Raw genomic sequence first — 24058 nt, forward strand, 5'->3', positions numbered from 1 at the left:
AAGATATCAATGAAAATCAAAGTGATTAACACTAATCAGGCAACTTACATGTTATTTACACATTCTTGTGTATAAATACATATTCACACCCAATCCATTCTTTGTTTTATTTTTATTTTTTAGCAAGCAATTGAAATCTTTATAAACGGGCGTAAAGCTTGATGTCTCATGATGACACATGATATATACACCTGGTGACGGATTTGGATTCGGTACAATAAGACAATTCATGTGAGAGCATAAGCGAGTCCTACCTTCTAGGGCAACCCTAACCCCACCTGCAATATGACAATCTTATTACATGAAATCCTCATTCTCCTAATGACCAGTGCTAACGTTATTCTTCTCATTTGAGCTACGATTAATTTTTTCTTTTAATTTTTTTAATTTATTTATTTTTTAATTTTCAATTGGAAATGAACGTAAGAAGAAAAGAGAAAGCACTTGGAAAAAGTATTGCAGAACTTTTCTTTTTAATGTGGGAATAAGATACAAAACTACAAAAAAATAAAAAGATACAAAGAAAGAACCAATACAAAGAAACAAAGCAAACAAAAGGAAACTTTCAAAGGAATCCATTCTAGTTTCTACTGTTAAGGGAAAGATCCAACAAAGAAAAATAAAATCTAACAAAAGGAAATTTTTTCTTTGTTTATAAAATATAACAAAACATGGTTAAATTATGTATAAGAATTATCATTCTTGATTAATTTTTTTATTGGAGATATTAAATTATATTAACTGAGGTATATTTTTTGATAAGATAAGGATATATACAAGAACTGAGGTATATTAACATGTAAAATCTGATTACTTATCTATTCTTATAGATAATAGAAATCGAACAAACCTAACCTAGAGAGTTATGCAATCTGTAGTATGTTGGAGACAAAAGCAAGCAAGATGGACTTAAGACTTACAAGTAGAGTGTCTTAATGCATTGAGAATCTGGATGCTAGTTGTTGTGACCCCTCAAACCGAAAAACCCAAGCACTTGAAAATGAGAGGCCAAATAAAAGAACATACATCAAATAAGAAAAATAAAAAAAAAATTATTTTTTGGTGACCAAAGAGGGCGTGATTTCCGAAAAGGCTCCCAACAATGGTCGGGGAGGACGGTGGAGAGACATGAATAAAGGTCTAGACTTGGAGTAGGTAAAGCAAGATCTAAGGGAGAGTAAAGGTAGGGTGGCAGGTAGAGGTGGAAAGCCATGGGATAGCAAGGGGATATATCCGATTGAGAGAAGGAAAGGGAAGAGGTGAGAAGAAGGTAAGGTAGAGGTAGGGGCCGCGCTCCTACTCGGAGACAGCAAAGGTAAAACAGAATTCACAAGAGAGGAAGAGAGAAGGGTTTGCAGGAGACAGCAAAGGTAAAACAGAGTTCACAAGAGACGAAGAGAGAAGAGTTTGCAGGAGTAAGACGGAAAACAATGTCGTTAATAAACATAGCCAAACCTTTCTGAACACGGGGCCGGGATAGGGTTTGGGTTTTGGACCCTACCTCTCGTTACCTGTTTACACATATAACATCATATTCACTCCCTAATTTAACCAAGCCTCCGAGAAAAGTTATATGACCAAACTCTCAGGTTTAAACCAATCAATTTGTAGTTAATTGGTGGGAATAATCCTCTCTCCTTATGCACGAATGGTGGGACAGATTTGGACTTGATGGTTACTCAAACCATGGGGCCAAACATTCATTTTATGAAACATGAACCGATCAAAGATATAATACATGACATACAGGAGACCAGAGCGTAATCTAAAAAGATTCAAAAACAAAAGAAGATTTCATCTGCAAGAATGTCAAATGACGAGATAAAAAGAATTAAAAAGAACAAAAAAAAAAAAAAAAAAAAGAAGAAAAGAAAAGAGGAGGAATCAAATAAGACAATGATATCAATGCAACCTCGTCAATTCTTCGACTCTCTTGCAAAGCTCCTCAACTGAAACACTCATCACCTTTGAAATCTCATCCATCTTAGTACGGTTGAGATCAAGGAATGATTCGATCAGATCTCCATCCAAGAAATTTCTGGCATCTACTGTCTTCTTCTCATTGTTAAATGATCTCCAATGCTCGTGGCTCAACCCTCCGACACCCTTTATCACCTTCCTTAAGTTTGACTGAAGCTTTTCTAAAAACAGATACTGCTCGTGAGGAAGCGAAGCAATTACTCCAATTACACCATTAACAGTACCAAAAATGGCTGTTGGAATCTGGCCCACGTCGGAATCTGGCAAGCGCATGACGAGGGAACCATGCCGGAACCGATTGACAAATTCTCCAAGGTGATACTCACCAACTACCTCAAGACGGCCCCGTTCCTCATCAGTGGCACCTTCACTGTTCTTCCGGACAGTGAAAAGATTGAAGTTATTTTCAGCACCAAGGTAAATGTCATCATCAAGAATCTCAACAGCTGACATCCAATTTGCATTATAGTCACGGGCTCGCTCCTCAATGGCACCTTCTTCATGCTGAACAGAAGAGCAGGTTTGTGTCATTCAGCAAGAAAAGTGTAGCTATAAGAATCCTGATAAAAACCGAACTGCTGACCAAGAGGACCGAAAAAGAAAATTGAAATTATGTTTGAAGATTCAAACAGGAGTCTTTTGTTGTCAGGGCAGAAACCAACAGCACATGTACAATGTTGGATCACATGCGGCCGGTGGGTTTTATTTTCACCTAAGGGCTCACTGGTGGTTGGACTGGTAGACAAGAAGGATAATTTAAATGACTAGAGGATAAATCATATGATGGTAGAATAGGGGGCTAATTGCTTACCTTGTAGATTAGCAAGGATATTGACTTCATAAGATCACCGACAACGATGAAATCTCCACGAGTTTGGACGTAGAGGGCAAGTATGTGTCCATGATGTCCACATTCAGATTGTAATTCACGAGTACCATCATCCCGGAGCATCCACTTGTACAACTGGATTTTTTGATTGATAGCAGCCAGCAGCTTGCCATTAAAGGCATTCAAAGAGTAAACAGCTCCCTTAGTTTCCTTCTCGGCAATAAGCTGTAGCTTCCCATCTTCAACTATGAAAACTAATATTCGGCCCTAAAATTGTTTATGAAGGAAACACAAAAGTCAATAATATCAGACTACTACATTTATGTTTCGGGGCCTTAAAAAAGAAAAAGAAAAAAAAAAGACTGTCAATATTACCTTGGTTGGTTCATTCTCTTCTGGCAATACGTATGCAGTGCCAACACAGTAGTACACATTATTATCATCAGAGAAAGAGCAACTAAGGATGGAGCAAGCATACTCGTAAGTGTCAAGTGGGTAAGTAGAAATGAACTCAAACGTCTGGTCATCCAGAAGGCGGATAAAGTGCATTTCAGAATCTTCTGGGCTGGACTGGTTATACTTCACGCTGCAAATAGCAAAGGTCCTCGACTGCTCCTGATGACAGATACGGCTTGGATGCTCACCAAGTGGGATAGAACGGATATGAAGTTTTTGGATATCATCAATGGTGCCAATAGTAAGCTCACCTTCTTTTGCGATCGCAAGGCTGTTGACAAAAAATAAATAAAATCAGTATGAAAGTAAATGGAGCTTAACCTCCCCTCCCACCTCCATATCCCTTCATTAGTCAAGAGAGAAATATAAGACACACAAAACAAGGAAAAAAAAGAAAGAAAAGAAAAAACAAACAAATGGAGGGCTGGGATCAGGTTTCCGATATCCATCTTGCACATCAAGTGTCATCTTTAGACAGGCCAACAAATGCAGGTGTGAACCTCTTCTGTCTCTCTCTCTCTCTCTCTTTGGTCTTAAGTACAGCAGTTTTCACATACCAGCTAGTTATGGTAATCATTATACCATAATAAATGCCCCATCTATCCCATAATGAGTATATTTTTTTTAGATGAATAAAATTTTTCATACCACACAGAATACAATGTCTCTCCAGCAAGAAAGACTCACTGAAACAGAGTTGCACGGCAACAAAAAACAACAATATTAGACTAATCCCAATCTTTGAGAAAAGCCAAAGGATTACAACAATTACCACTAAAAAGACCAAATTACCCTTCAATTTTTATTTTTTTATTTTATTTTCAATTTTAAATTAAGGGTAAATTTGCAAATTTTTTTAAGTTTCAAGAGTAAAAAGATTATTTTATCACTTTTAACGTCCAAAAATTGATAGGAGTAGAATGCATTGAATTGAAAGTTCGGACGGTAAAATTGAGAGGTTTTGAAATTTGGAGGGGTCTTTTCAAATCGCAAGGTAGTTCAAGGATCCCTTGTGAAGTTTCCCCATAAAAAAATAAGTGGTCTCTACCCTCTATGGCACTTCTTCAAAAATAACACTTCATGTCACCAGCCATACCCCATCTCAATCTGTCACCCGTAGCAAGACTATCACAAAAAGTCAACCACAAGAAAAAGGCATGATGAGGAATAGCAAAGGAAAACCAAACCAGCTTACTCCACTCAACCTTACGCTGTTTGACCCTTATAGCTTTCCAATTATTTTTACAAGAATACTTCAAATTCCTAAAAGGCAGCCCTTCCAATTTTAACAAGAGGCAAATTGCTTTGAATGGACACCAATGCATCCGATCTAGCTGGAATCCAATGCCAATCCCTCCCTCCAATAACACTCGACAACTTGGCATCTATTCTACTTCTAGCATCATAAATGACCTGGAAACCACATTTGTAAAAAAAGAATACCATAAGACTGTGTTTTCAACAAGACACAATGACTGTGTTTGGGCGACAAAGGGTAGCGCCACTGTCTTGGAGCTTGCAATGCTCTCAGAGCCAAGTCCCTTGAAACGCCTAACCTCCCCTCTCGATCTCTACCAGAACGCGTGGTGTCGAGTGTGAGCAGCAGTGCCTAACTCACCATTAAGATCAAATTTGGGTCTGGGCTGTGGATTTAAAACTCAGGTTGTATCACATTTCCTGATGGGATGGGCCAAAGAAGGGCCTGGATCACATGTGTTCGAGCCCACAAACGACTAGGTCATCCCATAATGCATGACATTCGGATCTGAAAAGCCAGCATGCTTAGAAAAACATCCCAGGCCGGCTCCGTCACCCGAGCCCACATCACAAGCCCCCACACCCGAGCTCTTAGAACCGACCTTACTCGACACCAAGGGCTCTTTACAACAATCTAGACCCAAACCTTTGGCACACACCCCAATGGGTTAGGCCACTACAAATGAGCTTGAAAATTGTGAACCTGATGCAGCAACTCAGTTAGATGGGGCCCCCACAGTGGGCTTGGACTTTACCACCACATCTCCATCCTTCACTACCCTCTCAAGCCCACAGAAGCCTTGGCCCACCTCCAGCCTACCAATACAATGTTCGATTTCCCTTTTTAGACTAAACAACAAGTCCTAAAGTGTGTGTAAATCAAACAATTTCCCAAATCCTCTCTGGGATCTGTAGGCCAGACACAGCCAGTGTAAAAACTGGACTGCCCTAACGCTGCCCCTAGCACACCTCTGCCACTAGCCACCCCTCCCGTTCGTACTCTAAAATTTGAAAAACCTGCAATGCCAATGCGCTCTGTGGCAGTTTCTGGTGACTGCCCCATCCCTACCAAAGCCTCCACATACGACCTTTTCCCAACACCCTTAGGCGGAGCCTTCTCCTCTACAACCAATGACCTGCCGCCCACTCCAGTTGACAACAGGCCACCAAGAGGCTTGTAGGAAGGCAAAACTCTGACCCTTCCGCTGCAAGAAACCTGAATAAAAAAAAAAAAAAAAAAAATTGACAACATTTTGCAACTCAAATTTGCAGCTTCTCCGGCCCACTCCATCTTATCCTTCCAGCAAGATAATGAAAACACTCCGACCACCACCCCTCCGCCCAGAGCTCAAACACCTTACACTCAACAACAAACATACTCGAATAACCCACCTCAAAAACACCCGCAAGAGAGAACCTAATCTAAAGCCAATACCAGAACAACCAACAAACAGGTTACGAAAAACATCTGATAAACTCCCATTAAGGAAAACTAACAGATCTGGGCAAGCAATCCAAAGATATTTTAAGTACCATAAATACGAGTAAGATCCAGCTTGAACTGAGTCAAGAAATATATATATCTAGAGCTGTAATGATATCTCAGGGCACTTGGGATCCTCATTACTCTATTTATGACTACAAGTTGTTTCTAAATCGCTTGATGTATAGAGTTGTATTATGTTAAAAATACACTTTCTTATCATAAATCAACTGCCCATTTAGCTCCTCTTTCACAAGCAGAATTTGATGAATAGAAATATCCAAATTGTAGTAAGGTTAAAACAGTATTATACCAGATCACAGCTGAATATAGGACACAAAGATGATATATTCAGTATTAACCACTCAGGTACCACCTGACTTAAAAAGGAAGGGTGACGAAAGAAAATACCTATCTGGGAAAGCAGCAGAGTTGAAAGGGCACATATGGCTAACTTCTTTCAAATTTACATTGCTGTAAAGTAATTTCTTGTTGCTACTGTAAATGACAGTTGGCCTATCAGATGCAGCAAATACATGTGTAGTATTCTTGGATGAGAAAGTGCGGAGAGTAATAGGCTGGGTGCCGAGAGAGACTTTCTTCCTATCAGTCAGCTCCCCAGTACTTGTGTTCAATAGAAAATTTAATAGATGCCCATCTCCAAGAGCACATAACAAGTAAGATATCTGAAACAAACAAACAACAGACCTATTTAAGCAAGGTATGAAAAGCTAGGGAAGTACAACATAAAAACTTCATTAATGAAATGTAAAAGGTGGCAAATTTGTGAGTTTCACAGCATCATTGATATTAATTTGAATTGGCCCACAGTTGCTTCCCTCAATGTTCCAATTGGATGTCATGATGACTACCATTAATGTATCTCTAAAAGGCTACAATAAGAACTTATAATCGTGAACAAAAATAACTCAGAAGGAACCGAGATAAGCATACCCCTTCAAAGGCACAAAGAAGAACAGAGCGAGGTATAATTTCTCCTCCCAAAAGCTCCTTTGTGATAAGATTCAAGTCAGGAAGCGAAAATATCCTTACACTTATATCTGTCCACATCCCAACAGCTGCCAGCTGACTATAGTTGGGATTCTCACCGATCGGGTTTATGTCAAGGCATGAGATCTCATATTCCAACTGTGCATGTTTTACTTCTGTCAATGTCCCATCTCCAATTTCTAGATAAACTAAATGGCCACCACCAGTTGCCAATAGAACCTGTCATAGAAGTGCAAGGCATCAATTGGCCATTAATTTCATAAACTCCACACTGATACGAATGAAGACAAAATCTGAACAAGGCAAATGGGTGCTAGTAAGCAGCAAGTATTCACTCCACTATTTTGTTGTACGAAGCGTACTTCAATCCGTGTTCCCAAGTGCACCAACTCAAGCATTGGCGAATCACAAAATTCAAATCATTATACTATTTAAAGAATTATTGGATTCACTTTCCCAAGGCAAATAACAATAATTAACAGATTATGGAAAGATCAAATCACGGCAGTAGTGTTGGGGACATTATCACCCAGCACCACTGAAACCAAAATTATAGTCCAAACTCATAGCACAGGTTGTAAAAGAACCTGGGTGGCATTAGCGGTGGCAACATTAATCGAAAAGCCAGATGGAGCATTCCACTCGTACCGCATCTCTCTAGATGTAGAACTGACCAGTCTCACAGAGCCCGAAGTGACCTGTAAATGCAGTTGATCAGCCAGCGTATACTAAATTTGCAAACTAATAACAAGTTATCCATCTCCAGCTTTTTTAATTTCACAAAGGCAATTATAAAACCTCTTTCTTTAGAATGTTGTACAAACAGAAGCTGGCTGTAGGCAGTGTTCATCATCTTCTTTCTGTTCATTGAATTTCTTGATTATATTTCTTTAAGGGATATCTTGTACATAACCACATGTACTTAAGCGTCACTTGCTAGAAATAAATTTATTCTTATTTATCAAAAAAAAAAAAGAATTTGTTGACAAAAATGCCTAGTATTAACAAAAGGAAAGACTTTAGTTATTAATCAAATCACAACATAGAAACAACTTTGAGCAAATTTTTCCCTTAATCTCTTTTCAAGAAGGCTAGGTAGCAAGATAAATTTAAATATTCAACACAAAATCATTGATTCACAAAAAAAAGGCTAGAAGTTCTGGTTAAATGATCAATGCAATTGAGATGCTTTGGACATAGATAACCCCAGACTGATTGGCTTCCAGTTTCAAATTTCACAATACTGCTTCAAATATTTAAAACAGAGAATGCATTGTTTGGACTAAGAAGGCTTGGAACTACCAGTTGCAGGTCATTTAGTCAGGAAAAAAATTACAAAAAAAGAATATTCATCTATTTTGGTTCAATTCATCCAAAAATATCTTCCACATATTTAGATCAAAAGAGGAACTCATAGATTGATAACGGAAAAAGAGCAACAAAACCTACCTGTACAAGTTGGTTGTGTACAGCATCATGGCAAAACAGAGTCTGCACTTGAGAGCAGAAGCCATCTATCTCGGTTTCTTCCAATTCGTCGTCAAGATTCATTGCTAAAATTCGCGTCTCACTGATAAAACTTACAACCAGAAATGTGTCAAATGGATCATCAGTAGAAGATCTTAATGACCACATTCCCTTAATACCTTGGAGTTCTACTGAAGCCTACACCATTTCATATATACACACCAATTTAGTTTTATCCAAAAATGCATATAGAGGAGTTTTGAGGAAAAGTGAACCACCAAGTAAAACATACCTGTTCATTAATACCTATTCCATTTCGAACTATGCGAAGAGAACCATCTTTATAAGCTCCAGAGCAAGTTACAACCTGACCTTGGCCTTGCCTTTCCAGGTCCACCACACAAAAGTCAACAATTGGCCCCAAATTTACATACCGTTCCAGTACTTCCACATATGAACCTTTTGCATCGGGCTGAAGATTTAGCTTTATAAGCTGTGTACACACCACAATGGACTATTAATACCCAATATTGCAAGTGATCTTATAACAATAAACAACTTACAGCTACAAGTCATATTGACATGTTACTCTACAGTATACCGTAAAAAAGTTGGACCTTATGCCAAAAGCCTTTAAAAATTCCCTTAAAATGACATCCACATTTCTTTTAATTAAAATTGGCATAAACCAAACCAGATACATAAAAAATGTCGCCAAAATGGTTGCAAACACATCCAAACACAATCTATTTGTCATTCTAAAAAAAAAAATTGGTTAACATATTGGCTTTATTAAAAGAGAAATTGAATAAGAGAAATTCTAATGACTTTCTGCCATCAATTGCTTGAGCTGGCAACTAGGAAAGATGGCAGCCTCTGCATTTCTAAACATCTTCCTCAAGAGGCGAATGTCAATGCTTCCAATATATCTAATGCCTCCAATAATTCCTGTTCTTCATTCTAAATTCAGCTCATCTGAGATATTCTAGCTATTTACATGGATATTGTTTATTACCATGTCTTCATTATATCAATCTTTAAATATATAGGCTTCAGATAAAAAGCTGAAAATAACAATTGGAAAGTCAAGATCATTAAAGCCAGTGAAACTTCTGATGTAATTTCTCAGAATATACACTTAACTATGCAAAGAGTAAATGCAATCTCACACCTGTGAATCTCCATAGCTTGAGCCAATATAGACAAATGCATTATCAAGATATGATACAGTAGATGCAATGGAAGTTTCACCCAAGAGCTCAATTTTAAGTCCCGTGACCCTACAAAGTAAGGTAGATGATGCATTGAGAAAATCTGAGTGTTAAAACAAATCCACAAATTATAAACCAGGGTTTCCTTTGGTTTTGTAATCAAGAAATTTCTCAAGTGCATGTTGTTCAATCATTAACACAAGATGGAATATCTTACTTTTCTTTCTCATGCGCTATGACAAGAAGGTGAAGTAGCCCAGCATGATCACCAAGTAAATACCTAGAACCATCAGCATCAACTCTTCCATAGGCTCTTGTGATGGACTTGAAGTGCAGACCAACATGATGAGCAACAATAAGAAAACTTAGTCCACCCATTAGAAATTTTGAATAGCAATTATTTGGAAATTTCACTACGAAAGACCAAAGCCAAATTTATCAGCAGAACTCTGCATATCCTACCGGTCTGATTGGAATTGCTTTAAATGCACTGGCACTGCAGTAGACAATTGTTTCTTCACCAATAATAATGACGCCACAAAGAGGTGGAGGTACTGGTATTAGCAAATCAGCTCCATTGTCAAGATTGTTCTGAGACCAGGGACCCTCAACAAAATCTTTATCCTTAAGAGCGACCTCATATGTTTTGACATGGCGAGCATCTTTGTTATCCTGCAAAAGTCAGAACATGAAAATGACGCCATCTAAATTACTACACTAAATGCAATGGCACTGTCACAAATAAATAAATTACATGAGGCTATCTGACATGGATAGACTAGAAGAATCACAAAAGAAAAAAAGAAGAATACACCTGACAAATTACAAGGGAGCGCATATGTCTCTGACCATGCAGAAGAGACATTTCTATATAAGTGTCATTTAAATGTTACATTTCTAAGGAAGAGTCGTTCACATGTTGGAGGCCAAGCTTATATTAGAGCCACTCATAATGCGGCACTCCACAGACACAATTACAGACAATGGAAATGTAATGAGCATGGATTAAGATCCCACCCTTTTACTTAAGAATTTCACATATGACAAGGTTTATACATGTGCATTTATACAGGAACAAATGCATATACCTGTCACAGAGATGTTATTTTAATAAGAGTTTGCCAATGGGTGATTAAAAAAAAAAAAGTCAACTACCCTGTGTAATCCATAGGCCAAAGTGACTTTCAAGGGACCAAAAAGAATGGGAAAAGGAGCAGCAGGGAGAAACTTTCTGGGGTGTCATAATCTACTCACTCAAATCCTTGACATCCTCATTAGGGTTCATGTCGCAATGCTCCAATGAGTAATGCTACAAGTCCCTCTCATGTTACTCTTGTGTCCCTCCAAGAATGATGTGTCTCTTAAAATCACCATTGAGCTTGTGATTGATCATTATTGGATTTTGATCAAATGGTAATTTTAAGAGCCACATCATTCTTGGAAAGACACAAGAGGAACTTCTAGAATTACTCATGCTCCAATGCTACATGGTGTTACTAGGTTGCTCTAATACCATTTATAATAACTATTGGGAAAGCACTAGCCACATCTACTGTATCGCTCTAAAAGAACTAGTCAAGTCACAATAGGAGCTCTCTAAAATCACTTATAAAGCCCAGTATCACCTACTAAAGAACCAATGTAAGACTTACATGAACACATTTATAATCTATCCACTCTACGTGAAAAATTCATCCACCCCAATGTGGGACTAACTTTTTGAAGTGTCACAAAAGTCCCAAAATAAAATGCAATAGAAAGGTAGCATTAATGATAATTGAAGAACTTTTTGTAAATACATTGAAAAGCACACAGCGCTTGATAAACATATGGATGAAAAAAGAAATATAGGGGGCACCTGGTAGAGAACCACAATTGTGGGTTTTGAACAACCATAAAGAAACTTGATATCCAAAACTTGAAGTTCCTCGAGCCTGAAAACACAAAAGGTAAAAAGATGTAACTAGATTGATTCTTCCAATAAACTAAGAAAATGCTAAAACATTAAAAGCATGAACTATTGTATGATTGATAAAGATAAATCTTCAAGAAGGAACCACCTATATATATATATATATATATATATATATATATATATATATATATATCAGCGAATGAAGTTTCTGTATATTTCAGCAGCTACATGTATATATATATATATATATATATATATATATATATATCAGCGAATGAAGTTTCTGTATATTTCAGCAGCTACATGGACAAAAAAATATGAGATTTTGAGAGTATTTAATACATTATGCATCCATGCCATAGCCAATTACTTCACAAGCATACTCAACCAAAAATCCCTTTCTGGCTAGAAGCCCAAAGAACAATTTCCTTTTGATAAGTAATTTTTTACACAAAGAAAAGCCCAAAGAACAATAAAAGCAGCATACCTAATGTTAAATGCTTCTTTGAGCTGCCCCTTGTTATCAAAAGGAATGACCTGAGAAACCACAAACTTTGATGGTCACTTAAAAAAAATTTAATGTAAAGGCAAAGATAAGAATTCTGCTCTACTGTAAATAGGGACACAAACTACCAAAAAAGTATTAGCCATGGACACCGCAATTAATTATATCAAACAACATACCTTGAACAATCCATCATATAAATGGAGTCCAATTAGTCTGCAATCTGGGTCAATTATGCCAATCTGCAGGAAAATAATAAGAATAAGAACAAGAGAAAACTAGGTGCAATGAGATTCGCTGAAATTTTCAATAAAAACTAAAATAAGTTATAGATGTCCACCTTAAGGAAAAGCAACAGCTTTAAGATATACTTAAAAACCTACTGAGAGAAGTCAAGAAGAGAATGAAGTGAACCTAGATTCAAATATGTACCTGACCATTGTCTGTAGGACGACCTATACGATCTGATACATCGCCCATTGCTCTGCACGACAGACATGAATTTGTTAGTGTAAAATCTATCAACAAAATACAATGGTTTCATAGAGTTATGAAGATTCTTCGCAGATAATAAAAGGAATGAAAAATGTATACATTCCTGATCAGAAGTTTTTATCTAGATGATTTATTACGTAATGACAGTAACTTCTAGGAAAATAAACTTAAAGCAACTCCCTATTTGAAATTGTATTTTTCTTTTTCTTGTTTTGTTAATAGGTAGTCGAAATTCTATTAAAATCGAAAGGGCGCAACCCAAATATATAGGAAGTGTTCAAGAGAAATACCTAATAAGATAAAGATTTTTTTTTTTTTTTTTTTTTTAAATCATGATATCTAGTAATATGAAGACAATCATAAGCAGTTGTCCACCGGTAACGAGTTTTGAAGAAGGCCTTTAGATCCACCACCGATCCACTTGTATTTAAAAAGTTGTGAAAGGAAACATCAAGGTATTCCAATCTTTAACAAACTTTTCAATCTTCTAGACAACCTTTGTCTAACCATTGTGTTGATGTTAACCTTGTTCCCCCCTCCTCTCTCTCTCTCTCTAAAACTCAAGAAAAAACCCAAACACAAGAAAAAATTAGAGGGGAGAGAGGTGTTAAATTGTACAGAACCATGATTTTTTCTTTTTTCTCTTGCATGGAGAAGAGATTTATCAATCAGTTATCATATCCAACAATTTACAACTTCCAGAGACATTATCCCTCAAAATACTTAGCAAGCAAAATCGATGTAGAGAAATGTTTTAACAGGTCCACCAACAAATCAAGATATTTATTGACAAGGACAAAATTTCCTTTAAACCTATGGTTGATTATGGACTTTTTCCAACCAATGCTTGAATTAACCATTTTTTTCCTAAGCTTCCATATTTTCTGCACTCATTTCCTTTGGTACCAACAATTCTGTTTCTAGGAGGCAACCTAGAAAAGTTTTAACAAGTCCACCAACAAATCGAGATATTTATTTTTTTTGATAAGGACAACATTTTCTTTCATCCTTGGTTGATTTATGGACTTCTTCCAACCAATACTGGAATCAACCATTTTTCCCCTTAACTTCCATAGTTTTTGCACTCATTTCCTTTGATACCAATAATTCTTTTACAAGGAGTCAATCCACGGTGCATTTGGTTTGACTCACAACACTTTTTGGCGAATATTTTGACATTTTCTGGTGTTTGATGCAGCAGAAAACCTAAGCCAACAGAAGGTCAACAGAAAACTAAGCACGATGGATGAAACAAGTTTTACGATTTTAAATCCCCCTCCCCCTACAGGCTCTAGGAAAGATCCTTACCGTGGATAACCTCAGGAAGCAGCATGTCATTACGGTGGACAGATTTTGCATGTGTAAGAGGAATGGAGAGTATGTGGACCATCTTCTTCTTCATTGTGAGGTGGCTTCTATGCCATTTAGATTGCCTTTTTCAGTCGTTTTGGCTTGTCTTGGGTTATGCCTAAACGTGTAGTTGACCTGTATGCTTTTTGGTAGACTACCAGTAGTACGCAAAGTGCGGCTATGTAGAGGATTTGCCTACATGCCTTTCATGGTGTTTATAGAAGAAAACCAATGACACAAGTTTTGAGAACTGTAAGAGGACTTTGGAGGGGATCAAATCATTTTTCTTCAAAATTTTGTATCTTTGAATAGTTGTTTATGTTTCTCCGTTGTCACTTACTAGTGATTTCCTTATCCCTTTTGCTCCTTCTAGCTAGGTGCATCATCTTGTACACTTCCTGTGTACGTAGGGGTACCTTTACACTTTTAATAATAATTATCGATTACTTATTAAAAAATAAGTCCCACTCCCCCAGACTTTGCCCCTCCATCATGGCCAAACTCGACCCAGCTCAAACTTTCTTAGTTGCACTGGTGACAACCTCAACTACTTTGTCTCCCTCTCCATCGAGACCCAACCTTCCTCCAATCATCAAAGTGATCTTGTTCCTTATCTTTCTTCATTTGTGTGCTTAGGGTGAGAGGTGGGTCTCTTGGCATCTATAGTTATAGCGTTCTAGATTAAGAGAGATTGGAGTAAGGAGTTGGTGACATTGTAAAGGCATTGGGAGATCAACATGACCTTCAAACCAAAGGGGTCGCCATCATGGCTAAAGCTAGCAAGGTTGATGACGTTGTCAGTGTTACCACCTTTGTCGACATCTACAGTTATATTGTTCTAGAATAAGAGAGATTGAAGTCGGGAGTTGGTGACACTGTAAAGGGATTGGGAGATCAACACGACCTTCAAACCGAAGAGTCGCCATCATGGCTAAAGCTGGCAAGATTGATGACGTTGTCAGTGTTACCACCTTTGCCGACAAATAGACTAAGCACCACAACAAACACAGTAGGAGTTGTCAACAAAGGCCACATTCTTGCAATGAGGTCCGAGCTAGACACATGACCTATGGCAGTTTAGTTCTCATATCTCAGTTGCGTACTTGCACATGGCCTTTTGTCAGTCCCATATGTAGTGCTTTTTCACTTCAGAACTCGAATTTTCTTTTAAGAAAATGATGCATCCAATTGGCAATTCGGGTTACGAATTGCATCCACTCCGTTTTGCTTTTGGTCAGAACGACATCTTCAGCAACAACTTCTAATTCATTTGAGGTCTTGATTCGAATCCAAAGCAATTGTTGTTCTATTGGGAGCTTGAAGTAAGGGGTTTTAGGGCATTGAGGTGGTGATTAGAGGTTTTGCTTCAAACAAAAATCATTGCTTGATTGCGAAGTCGAACGAAGGAATTTCAAAGGGTGAAGTCAACCTCAAAGTGGGTGCAGAGGAAGAGGTTTGTTAAGCCAAGGTGGTAGAGCTTAATGATGATGGCAAAGCCAAGAAATCCAGGATCGCTGGCCATGAAAATTTTCATCAATGTTTTGACAAGGGAGGAGGAGGAGGCCAATCCTTTAGAAATTATATGGTTAATGATTTTCAAAGCAAGCTAAACAATGGAAAATGTTCTTAAGATCATTTTCAAGATTTCAGCCAAACTGTGAAAATTTTACAACTTTACCAATAAATGTCTTCTACTAGAAAACTTTTTGGATAAAAATTGCTTTACATTGAAATAAGTTAGAGCCTAAGTTACTTTCATTTTGAATATGTTGCATCATAATAACAACATTTTCCTCCATAAAGATAATCAAAATTCTACTAAAAAGCCCAATTGGAATTCAAAACACAGTTCTAATTTTGGCCATATTATACAGTGCTCAGGTAAGTGGGAAGGGGCTCTCAAAAGAAGATATGAACATTACAATGAGTCACAGACATGTACAGGCTCCTTCAATTCACGTTTAGAGTGCTCTCTATCTCCCCCCACCCCACAACACCCCCAAAAGTTGATTCACATAAGAAAAGGCAAGTTAACAATCAATATACTTACTGTTTGACTTCATAAACAAGATAACAGCTTAGCTTTCTTTTTTAATAAAACATAAAAATATAACAGCCTTTTCAGACTCAATTGTTCACACTGACATGATTATGTCCTACAAAATACAAGTATGAGCACTAACTCCCAACAATACCCAACATCAATTAAGAAAATAAAGCATTAAAGCTTAAACCTTGTAATAAGCTCAGATTTCTCGGCATCCCATTGAAGAACACAGAATTTGTATCTTTCTGTTGCAATAAATAGAAAATCCTGTGCCTCACCCTGTTCAGAACAAGTAATGTGAGTGCAGTAAAAAATAAAAAGTAAATCACAAAATAAATGTGTAGGTTCAGATAAAAAAAATTAATAGCAATGCTCACATGAGGGCGAAAAAGTTCAAGTGTTGCAATTCTCCCATATATTGGCACATCCAACATAGGCTGCACAAGAGAAATTTTAGATAAGTCTTAAGTTTTTAGATCTCGGTTCTAGCTGCCCGGGAAAAAAATACTAATATTCATGAAAAGAAATTCATAGTCAACACGGAGAAGGAAGACTAAATGAAGATGAAACCACAAAGAAGTTGGACATTTAAATTTTCTTTATTAGCATATCACAGATAGCATATACCTCTTTTTGAAACAACAGTTTGACCTGAGATCTTTGAGTGAGTAATCTAGATCGGTCCAAGAACCATAAGATTCTATGAACGATGAAAAACAACTCCATAATTTGTAGTTAGACAACCAAATATGTTGTTGTTCTAGTTCAAAACTAAAGGATCATTCACATATAGTGACATGAAAAACATGGTAAGCAATGCGCCAACTCCCTCCCAACCTCTCTCCTTCTTTTCACTTTTTGTGTGTTCCGGGAAATTACACTTTACACCTCTACAGTGAGGCCATAGAACATGGACACCTTGTGGTTCTATTTGTGACACCAAAATCCCCTTACAGTAAAGATTAAATTCCAAAGCCCCAAATACGAGGTGCAGATGATGTTCAAACTTCAAACCAATGGCATAACGTACACAATTGCTTAAACCAATGAAATAAGGTGGCATCACTTATCAATTTTATTTTTTTAATAAATATCACTTATCAATTTTTTTTTTTTTGGATAAATAATTCAGTTATCAATTTTATACCATGTATAAACCATTATTCTCTCCATCCTTTATTCAAACAAGGAAAATATATTTTTCTTTTTCTATTTAAAACTTCTAAAATCATTCCTCCTCTTGCTTTTCCCGACAACCAAGTAATATAAATCAACTAAAATACAAATTAACAATTAGCTCAACACTGCCAAGAGAGAAAGAGCCCGCTCTTTACTTCATCAATGAGTGAAGAAGAAGAAACACAACATAGAAAACCCATAAATTTGGAAAAAATAAAGAAGTTAAGTATTTTTTTGTTTATCATCAAGGAATCCATAGTCTGACCATTGGTGAAGTTTGCTATTTGGAGGCCGTAGTAAATTTGAAAATTCATAAAAAAGTTCGACATGTAATCAAATTTCTAAACAATCAATTTCATTCTATTTATTTTTGAACTACCAGAAGAAAAATTGATGGCAAATTTTTTTTCTTTTTAATAAGCATAGAAATTTCAACCAATAAAAATAAAATAAAATAAAGGTAGATGCGAAATATATAATATATGCAAACCAAATTGCAGGTAAGATAAAAAAAATCCAAAGAATTCCATCTCTGATCTGCATAACCATCAAAATCCCCACCACAGAACTATCCCCATGATACAAAAGAATGCTATATCGGAAATCCATAACCTAACATAATACAAAAGGAAATACTTCAAATCCAAATAATATACTTTTTTGATAAGTAATGTAATCATTAAAGAATGCAGTGGGGCACAATCTTAATACATAGGAAGTAAACAAGAGAACGCCTAAGCAAAAGAAAAAAATAACAAAAAAATCATTAAAGCTAGTCACTAAGGGAGCTAAAAATGCAGCAGTCTAAGAAAAGAGGAAATAAAAGAAAAAAAGACTTGAGCTCCTCCAATGTCCTTTCTTGGTTCTAGAGAGTTCTATCATTTCAATCCCTCCACAAGCATTACATAAGACAAGAAGGCACCATCTTTCATACAACAGCACTCCGAAAGCAACCACCCGCTTGTCCACCAACAGGCAAACAAATCAACCACCTAATTAAGCATAGCCCAGGACATCCCAAGATAGCATTCCATAAGGCACATGCAACCTCACAATGAAGAAGGAGATGGTCCACGAACTCCCCATTCTGTTTGTACAAACAACACCAATTGATCGCAATGACATGCTTCTTCTTAAGATTGTCCATGGTAAGAATTTTCCTTAAAGCCGCCAACCAAACGAAAAAAGCCACTTTTAATGGAAAATGTTGTGCTCTTACCAAGTATTACCACATGGAATTTCTGTAAGATATTACGTAGTCAACCTATATTTACAACTTTCACTCCACTGCACCTCGAAAGTTTGGGGTTTAACAATTTATGCACATCTTATTAGCCCTTTGCCCTGACTTCAGAGTCCAGTTGATGGGCTTTGTCAAGTCTCTCTTTATTCCCCCGAGAGAGACTCCACTCGCTTCCGGGGACGTCGGAGAATGGGACTCCATTAGTCTGGTCAATGTACAAGTAGACGTTGAAATATTACCGGAGAGCTAAGGAAGCCAGAGGAGTTCCGGTGAAAGATTCTCTTCTTCTTGAGGCGGTGGAGTCTCTCAGTGCTCTGTTGGTGCAGTTTCAATCTACGCCAAGTGTTGGGTTCGTTGCACAGATTTCGTTAGAGGCTGCACAAATCTCATTGCCTCCATTTTCGGGATCAGTTCATGTAGAGGAAGCTGGAGAAAGTCACTTCTCTTGGGGTTGCACTAGTGAAATATGACTCAGCATTCTACTCCGGTGATGGGATGGGCTTTCTACAGCGGGGGTTTCTTATTCCAAGTCAGTCAGTGAAAGGTAGTTTTCCTCCCTTGCCCAAGATGTCAGTCGCTTCGCCGTCGACTATGGTTGTTAAGGATGATTGGGTGAAAGGGGCTCCCTCTCCTTTGGGTGGCTACACCTCTGACACCACAACTGCTGAAATGGGTGAGGACTTCACGTTGACTGGATTGACCCAATCTCAAAAGTGGCCGGTAGGCTTCAGTTCGTCTAGGGAGATCATTGTGTGGGATTAGGGTGGCAAGATTTGGGATGGGGAGGTTGGTGATTCCCCTTTCCCACGGGATGCTTACCACCCAGACACGTCATTGGATTGGTTGATGGATGGTGAAGAGGACAAGGATCCGTCTTTGGCGAACTTAGAAGGCATTGAAGAGGATTATCATCGAGTTGTTAAGATAGCATGCCCTAAGTCTAAGGGTAAGAGGGAGCTATTGAATTTAAGAAGCTCCATAAACTATGGCGATGCTAGCTCTTCCTCTCGGCGCGGGAAAGGCTAGGCTCACGTCATATAGTGTCGTGTTTTTTTTGTGGGGTTCAGGTTTGAGGGCCTTTGGTGGGTTTGTTGGGTTTCCTTTGTGAGCTAGCTTTGGTTATCCTATGTAGTTTTTTTTTTTTTTTTGGTAAGTAAATATGATATAAAAGAGCACAGAGGGGCGCAACCCACATACACGGGAAGTATAAAAGAGAGCGCCTAAGAGGGAGAAAAATGAAAAAGGAAATCAGAGCAGGTAATCCCTATAGGAGCTAGCCAAGCGGCCATCCAGGAATACAAAGTAAAGAAGAAAAAATGATTCAATTCCTCTATAGTCCTAGTGGAGTCCTCAAAGCATCTAGCATTCCTTTCATTCCAAATACACCACAGAATACACAGAGGGATCATCTTCCACACTACCGCGCTTTGAGAACGTCCTCCCAACCACCAGCAATCGAACAAGCCCCTCACCTTGCAAGGCATGACCCAATGCATCCCAAACCGATCAAAAATAGTATGCCAACGAACACTTGCGATCTCGCAATGGAGAAGAAGATGATCGACTGACTCTCCTTCTTCTTGCACATACAACACCACTCCACTACCACTAGGTTCCTCTTCCGCAGGATGTCGTAAAATTTTGCCCAAGGCCGCGGTCCACCTGAAGAAAGCCACTGGCATAGGCACCTTAGTACGCCAAATGCTCGTCCAGGGAAACACCTCATGGTCAAATTTGGACAATGCCTTGAAGAGAACTTAACCTCGAACTTGCCTTTCTTAGACGAAGACCATCGAATACGATCCATAGAACCTATGGATATCTTGCACGAGTACAACAGGTTAAAGAAAGAAGAAATCAAATCCATCTCCCAATCTTGTACTGACCGCACAAAAATAACATTCCACTCAACAACCCCATTCCTCCAAATAAAGTTATCCTTTACCCAAGCTTCTTTATGTCTGGCTATGCTGAATAAAGACGGGAAAGCATGCTTCAAAGAGGAGTCCCCACACCAAATATCATGCCGAAAACGAACTTTCGAACCCACCCGCATGTCATAACGAATACCTTTGGCGAATAATTTCCAACCTTGACGAATGTGCTTCCATAAGCCCACACCATGGGAACCCGAAACCTCCTTTATGCAGCATCCACCCTCCAAATCTTCATATTTAGCTTTGATAACCTTATACCACAGAGCCTCGTTCTCATTCGCATATCTCCAAAGCCATTTACCCAGGAGAGCTTGATTAAACTGATGCAACTTACGAATGCCAAGCCCACCGTACCGAAGGGAACGACAGACTTGATTCCAATTTACAAGAGGCAGCTTAGGCTCATCTCCCATCCCTCCCCATAAGAAATCTCTTTGAACTTTCTCAAGTCTTTTTGCTACACTCATAGGAATCGGAAACAGAGACAAAAAGTAAGTTGGAAGATTAGACAATGTACTCTTAATGAGAGTTAAACGACCTCCTTTAGAGAGATACATTCTCTTCCAACCTGCCATCTGACGCTCCATTTTTTCGATCACCTCATTCCACATAACCTTATCCTTATATCCCGCCCCAAGAGGGAGACCCAAATACTTCATCGTCAAATCCGCAACACTACACCCAAGGATATTAGCTAAAACCCCTATGTTCTCCACCTCACCAATAGCCACAATTTTAGATTTTCCAAGATTCACTCTCAAACCCGAAACAGCTTCAAAACATAAGAGAATGAGACGCACATACCGGATTTGCTCGATGGAAGCTTCACAAAAGATCAAAGTGTCATCCGCAAATAAAGAGTGAGAGACCACTAACTCCGATAACACCTTATTTCCCACCGAGAAACCAGTCAAAAAGCCTTGGTCAACCGTCGCATTCACCATCTTACTCAAAGCCTCCATAACAAGCACAAAAAGTAACGGAGAAAGAGGGTCCCCCTTGCTGAATTCCCCTCGAGCTATTGAAGAAGCCTTCCGGAGAACCATTCACAAGAATGGAAAATCTTACCGACGTAATATACCACTCTATCCACGCCCTCCACCTCTCGCCAAAACCACACTTATACAGCAAATACAACACAAAGTCCCAATTCACATGGTTGTAGGCCTTCTCCAAGTCTAATTTGCAAAGAACACCTGACACCCCTGACTTCATGCGACTATCCACACTTTCATTTGCACTAAGAACAGAATCTAGGATTTGGCGACCCCCAATAAAAGCATTTTGAGAGTATGATATGATCTTACCCCACACAGTTCTCATCCTAATTGCAAGAACCTTAGATACAATTTTGTACACCCCTCCCACCAAGCTAATGGGCTGAAAGTCCTTCATCTCCACCGCATTTGCCTTCTTTGGGATCAAGGAAATAAAAGTTGCATTCAAGCTCTTCACCAACTGTCGTCTACAATGGAACTCGGCAAAAACTGCCATAACATCGTGTTTGACAACACCCTAGCAGGCTTGAAAAAAAGCCATGGAGAAGCCATCCGGACCTAGAGCCTTATCACCATCCATGCCTTTAACCACCTCTCAAACATCATTTTCCTCAAAATCTCTTTCTAACCACCTATTATCCTCCTCATCTATGGCCAAAAAAGGCTGGTTGTCCATTCTAGGCCGCCACGTGCTTTGTTCTGAGTATAAGCTTTGATAATACCTCACAATATGATCTTTTACCTCAGCTGGATCATCAGATAGAACGCCATTAATACACAACACTTCCACACGATTGAACCTACGATGAGAGTTAGCCATCTTGTGAAAGAAACGAGTATTGCGGTCCCCTCCTTGAGCCACAAAGTTCTCGATTTTTGGCGCCAATAAATTCCTTCACACAGCAAGGTGTTCTCCAATTCTTTCACCATATCCGCCTTTCGAACCTTCTCCTCCTGGGCTAGCCCTCTTACCTCTGCCAACTCATCCAACTCTTAAATACCTCCCAACAACTCCTTTTTCTTTCTCCCAACGTCCCCAAACACCCCCTCATTCCACTTTTTCAAATCCAATTTGAGAGATTTCAATTTCTTAGCAAGCACAAAACTAGGTAAACCCTCAAACGAGTAAGACCCCCACCAAGAACTAACCTTATCAATAAAACCTTCAGCTTTAAGCCACATATTTTCAAATTTAAAGCTCTTATTACCTCCACAAGGGGCCCCACAGTCCAATAATAAAGGGAAGTGATCGGAAATCAAGCGCTGAAATCTTCTTTGTGACACTGCAGGGCAGTGATCTTCCCAATCCGAGGAAATCAAGAAACGGTCAATTCTAGACCAGCTCTCATTTTCTTGATTATTAGACCACGTAAATTGACCCCCCATCAAGGGCATGTCCACCAAGTTGTTCTCTGAGATGAAATCCGAGAAATCCATCATGCTAGTGGAATAGTAAGACACATTGGAGCGCTCACTAGGGAACCGAACGATATTAAAATCCCCTCCAAGGCACCAAGGAACCTCCCACACATTCATCAAACCAGCCAACTCTTCCCAAAGAGCCCTTCTCTCCCCATCCTCATTCGGACCATACACCCCCCCGAAAGCCCACTCCCAGTTGTTCTCCACATTTTGAAAAGAGCAAGCCAAGGAGAAATGCCCTACACACTCCTCCTTACACTCCACCACCCTCCTATCCCACATCAATAACATCCCCCCCGACAAGCCATTCGACCCTTTAAACTTCCACCCCACATGTTGGCCTCCCCAAAGACTATGAACCACCTCTCGGGAAATAACCTCCATCTTTGTCTCAATCAAACACACTACATCTACTTTCCACTCTTTTAATAGACCCCTAATACGCAACCTTTTTTTGAGGGCATTCAACCCTCTCACATTCCATGCAACTATGTTAAGCTTCATGATCCACCAACGTGCCCCTCTCACAATCCTTGAGCTCCTTTAATCCTGTTGGGGCTGGAACATAGGCAAAGATGCCTCCCAAATCAGCATCACCCTGTATCCTAGAAGCTTCAATAGAGTTGAACAAAAACTCCAACTCCCCTTTCTTCCCTTCATCAGTAATACCAATTTTAGGGCAGAATTTGAGGCAATTATTAACTACCCAACTGGAAGACATCAACCCTGGCCCTAAATCCTCCAACCCAACAGAATCTGAGATACTTTCCTCTTCCAAACTAGAGCCAGGCCCGAAGGGCTCCATTGCTGGCATACACTCCACTCCTTTTTTTCCCTCCAGCCACTGCGGACTCGTACTGCTTGCCTCCCCCCGACATAATTCCTGCAAACAGCTCCCCCCTACCATTCTTTTATTCCGACGAGAGGGTACTCCACCAAGAACTGATCTGCACCCACGCCCGTACTTGCCCCCACATCTTCGGTCTCCACAGTACACATCGGCGGGCTCTGGGTATGTTCCGGCCAGAATTGCGTCTCCGGCACCCTCTGGATTGATTCTGGCTTCAACCCCAGAATCTCTTTCCCCTACCCACAAGTCGCAATACTTTCCCCAGCCTCTCCGGTCTCCACAAGACAAATCAGCGGTCTCTGGGCATTTTCCGGCGAACCTTGCATCTTCGGCACCCTCTGGGCTGATTCCGGCTTCGACCCCAGAACCCCTTTCCCCTGCCCACAAGCCGCAATCGAGCCTACCGACACATCGTCCCAATTT

At 39.1% G+C, this 24058-nt stretch overlaps 1 protein-coding gene across 1 annotated transcript in view; it reads right to left on the reverse strand.

Moving 5' to 3' along the window:
- Positions 1 to 1679: 1679 nt before the first annotated feature.
- LOC132170216 (DNA damage-binding protein 1) overlaps positions 1680 to 24058 on the reverse strand; it is a 35399-nt gene continuing 13020 nt past the window's right edge. The window contains exons 3-19 of the mRNA XM_059581108.2: positions 16384 to 16443; positions 16194 to 16285; positions 12547 to 12598; positions 12294 to 12356; positions 12097 to 12146; positions 11553 to 11628; positions 10157 to 10366; positions 9912 to 10018; positions 9655 to 9763; positions 8776 to 8976; positions 8466 to 8681; positions 7604 to 7714; positions 6960 to 7235; positions 6417 to 6691; positions 3185 to 3536; positions 2792 to 3076; positions 1680 to 2484 (exon numbers count right to left, since the gene is read on the reverse strand). Of these exons, the coding sequence (XP_059437091.1) occupies positions 1903 to 2484; positions 2792 to 3076; positions 3185 to 3536; positions 6417 to 6691; positions 6960 to 7235; positions 7604 to 7714; positions 8466 to 8681; positions 8776 to 8976; positions 9655 to 9763; positions 9912 to 10018; positions 10157 to 10366; positions 11553 to 11628; positions 12097 to 12146; positions 12294 to 12356; positions 12547 to 12598; positions 16194 to 16285; positions 16384 to 16443 (3117 nt within the window). The 3' untranslated portion in view covers positions 1680 to 1902. The remainder of the gene's footprint in view (positions 2485 to 2791; positions 3077 to 3184; positions 3537 to 6416; positions 6692 to 6959; positions 7236 to 7603; positions 7715 to 8465; positions 8682 to 8775; positions 8977 to 9654; positions 9764 to 9911; positions 10019 to 10156; positions 10367 to 11552; positions 11629 to 12096; positions 12147 to 12293; positions 12357 to 12546; positions 12599 to 16193; positions 16286 to 16383; positions 16444 to 24058) is intronic.

Source organism: Corylus avellana, chromosome 1, assembly GCF_965113065.1.
Source record: "Corylus avellana chromosome 1, dhCorAvel1.hap1.2, whole genome shotgun sequence".
Taxonomy (NCBI): domain Eukaryota; kingdom Viridiplantae; phylum Streptophyta; class Magnoliopsida; order Fagales; family Betulaceae; genus Corylus; species Corylus avellana.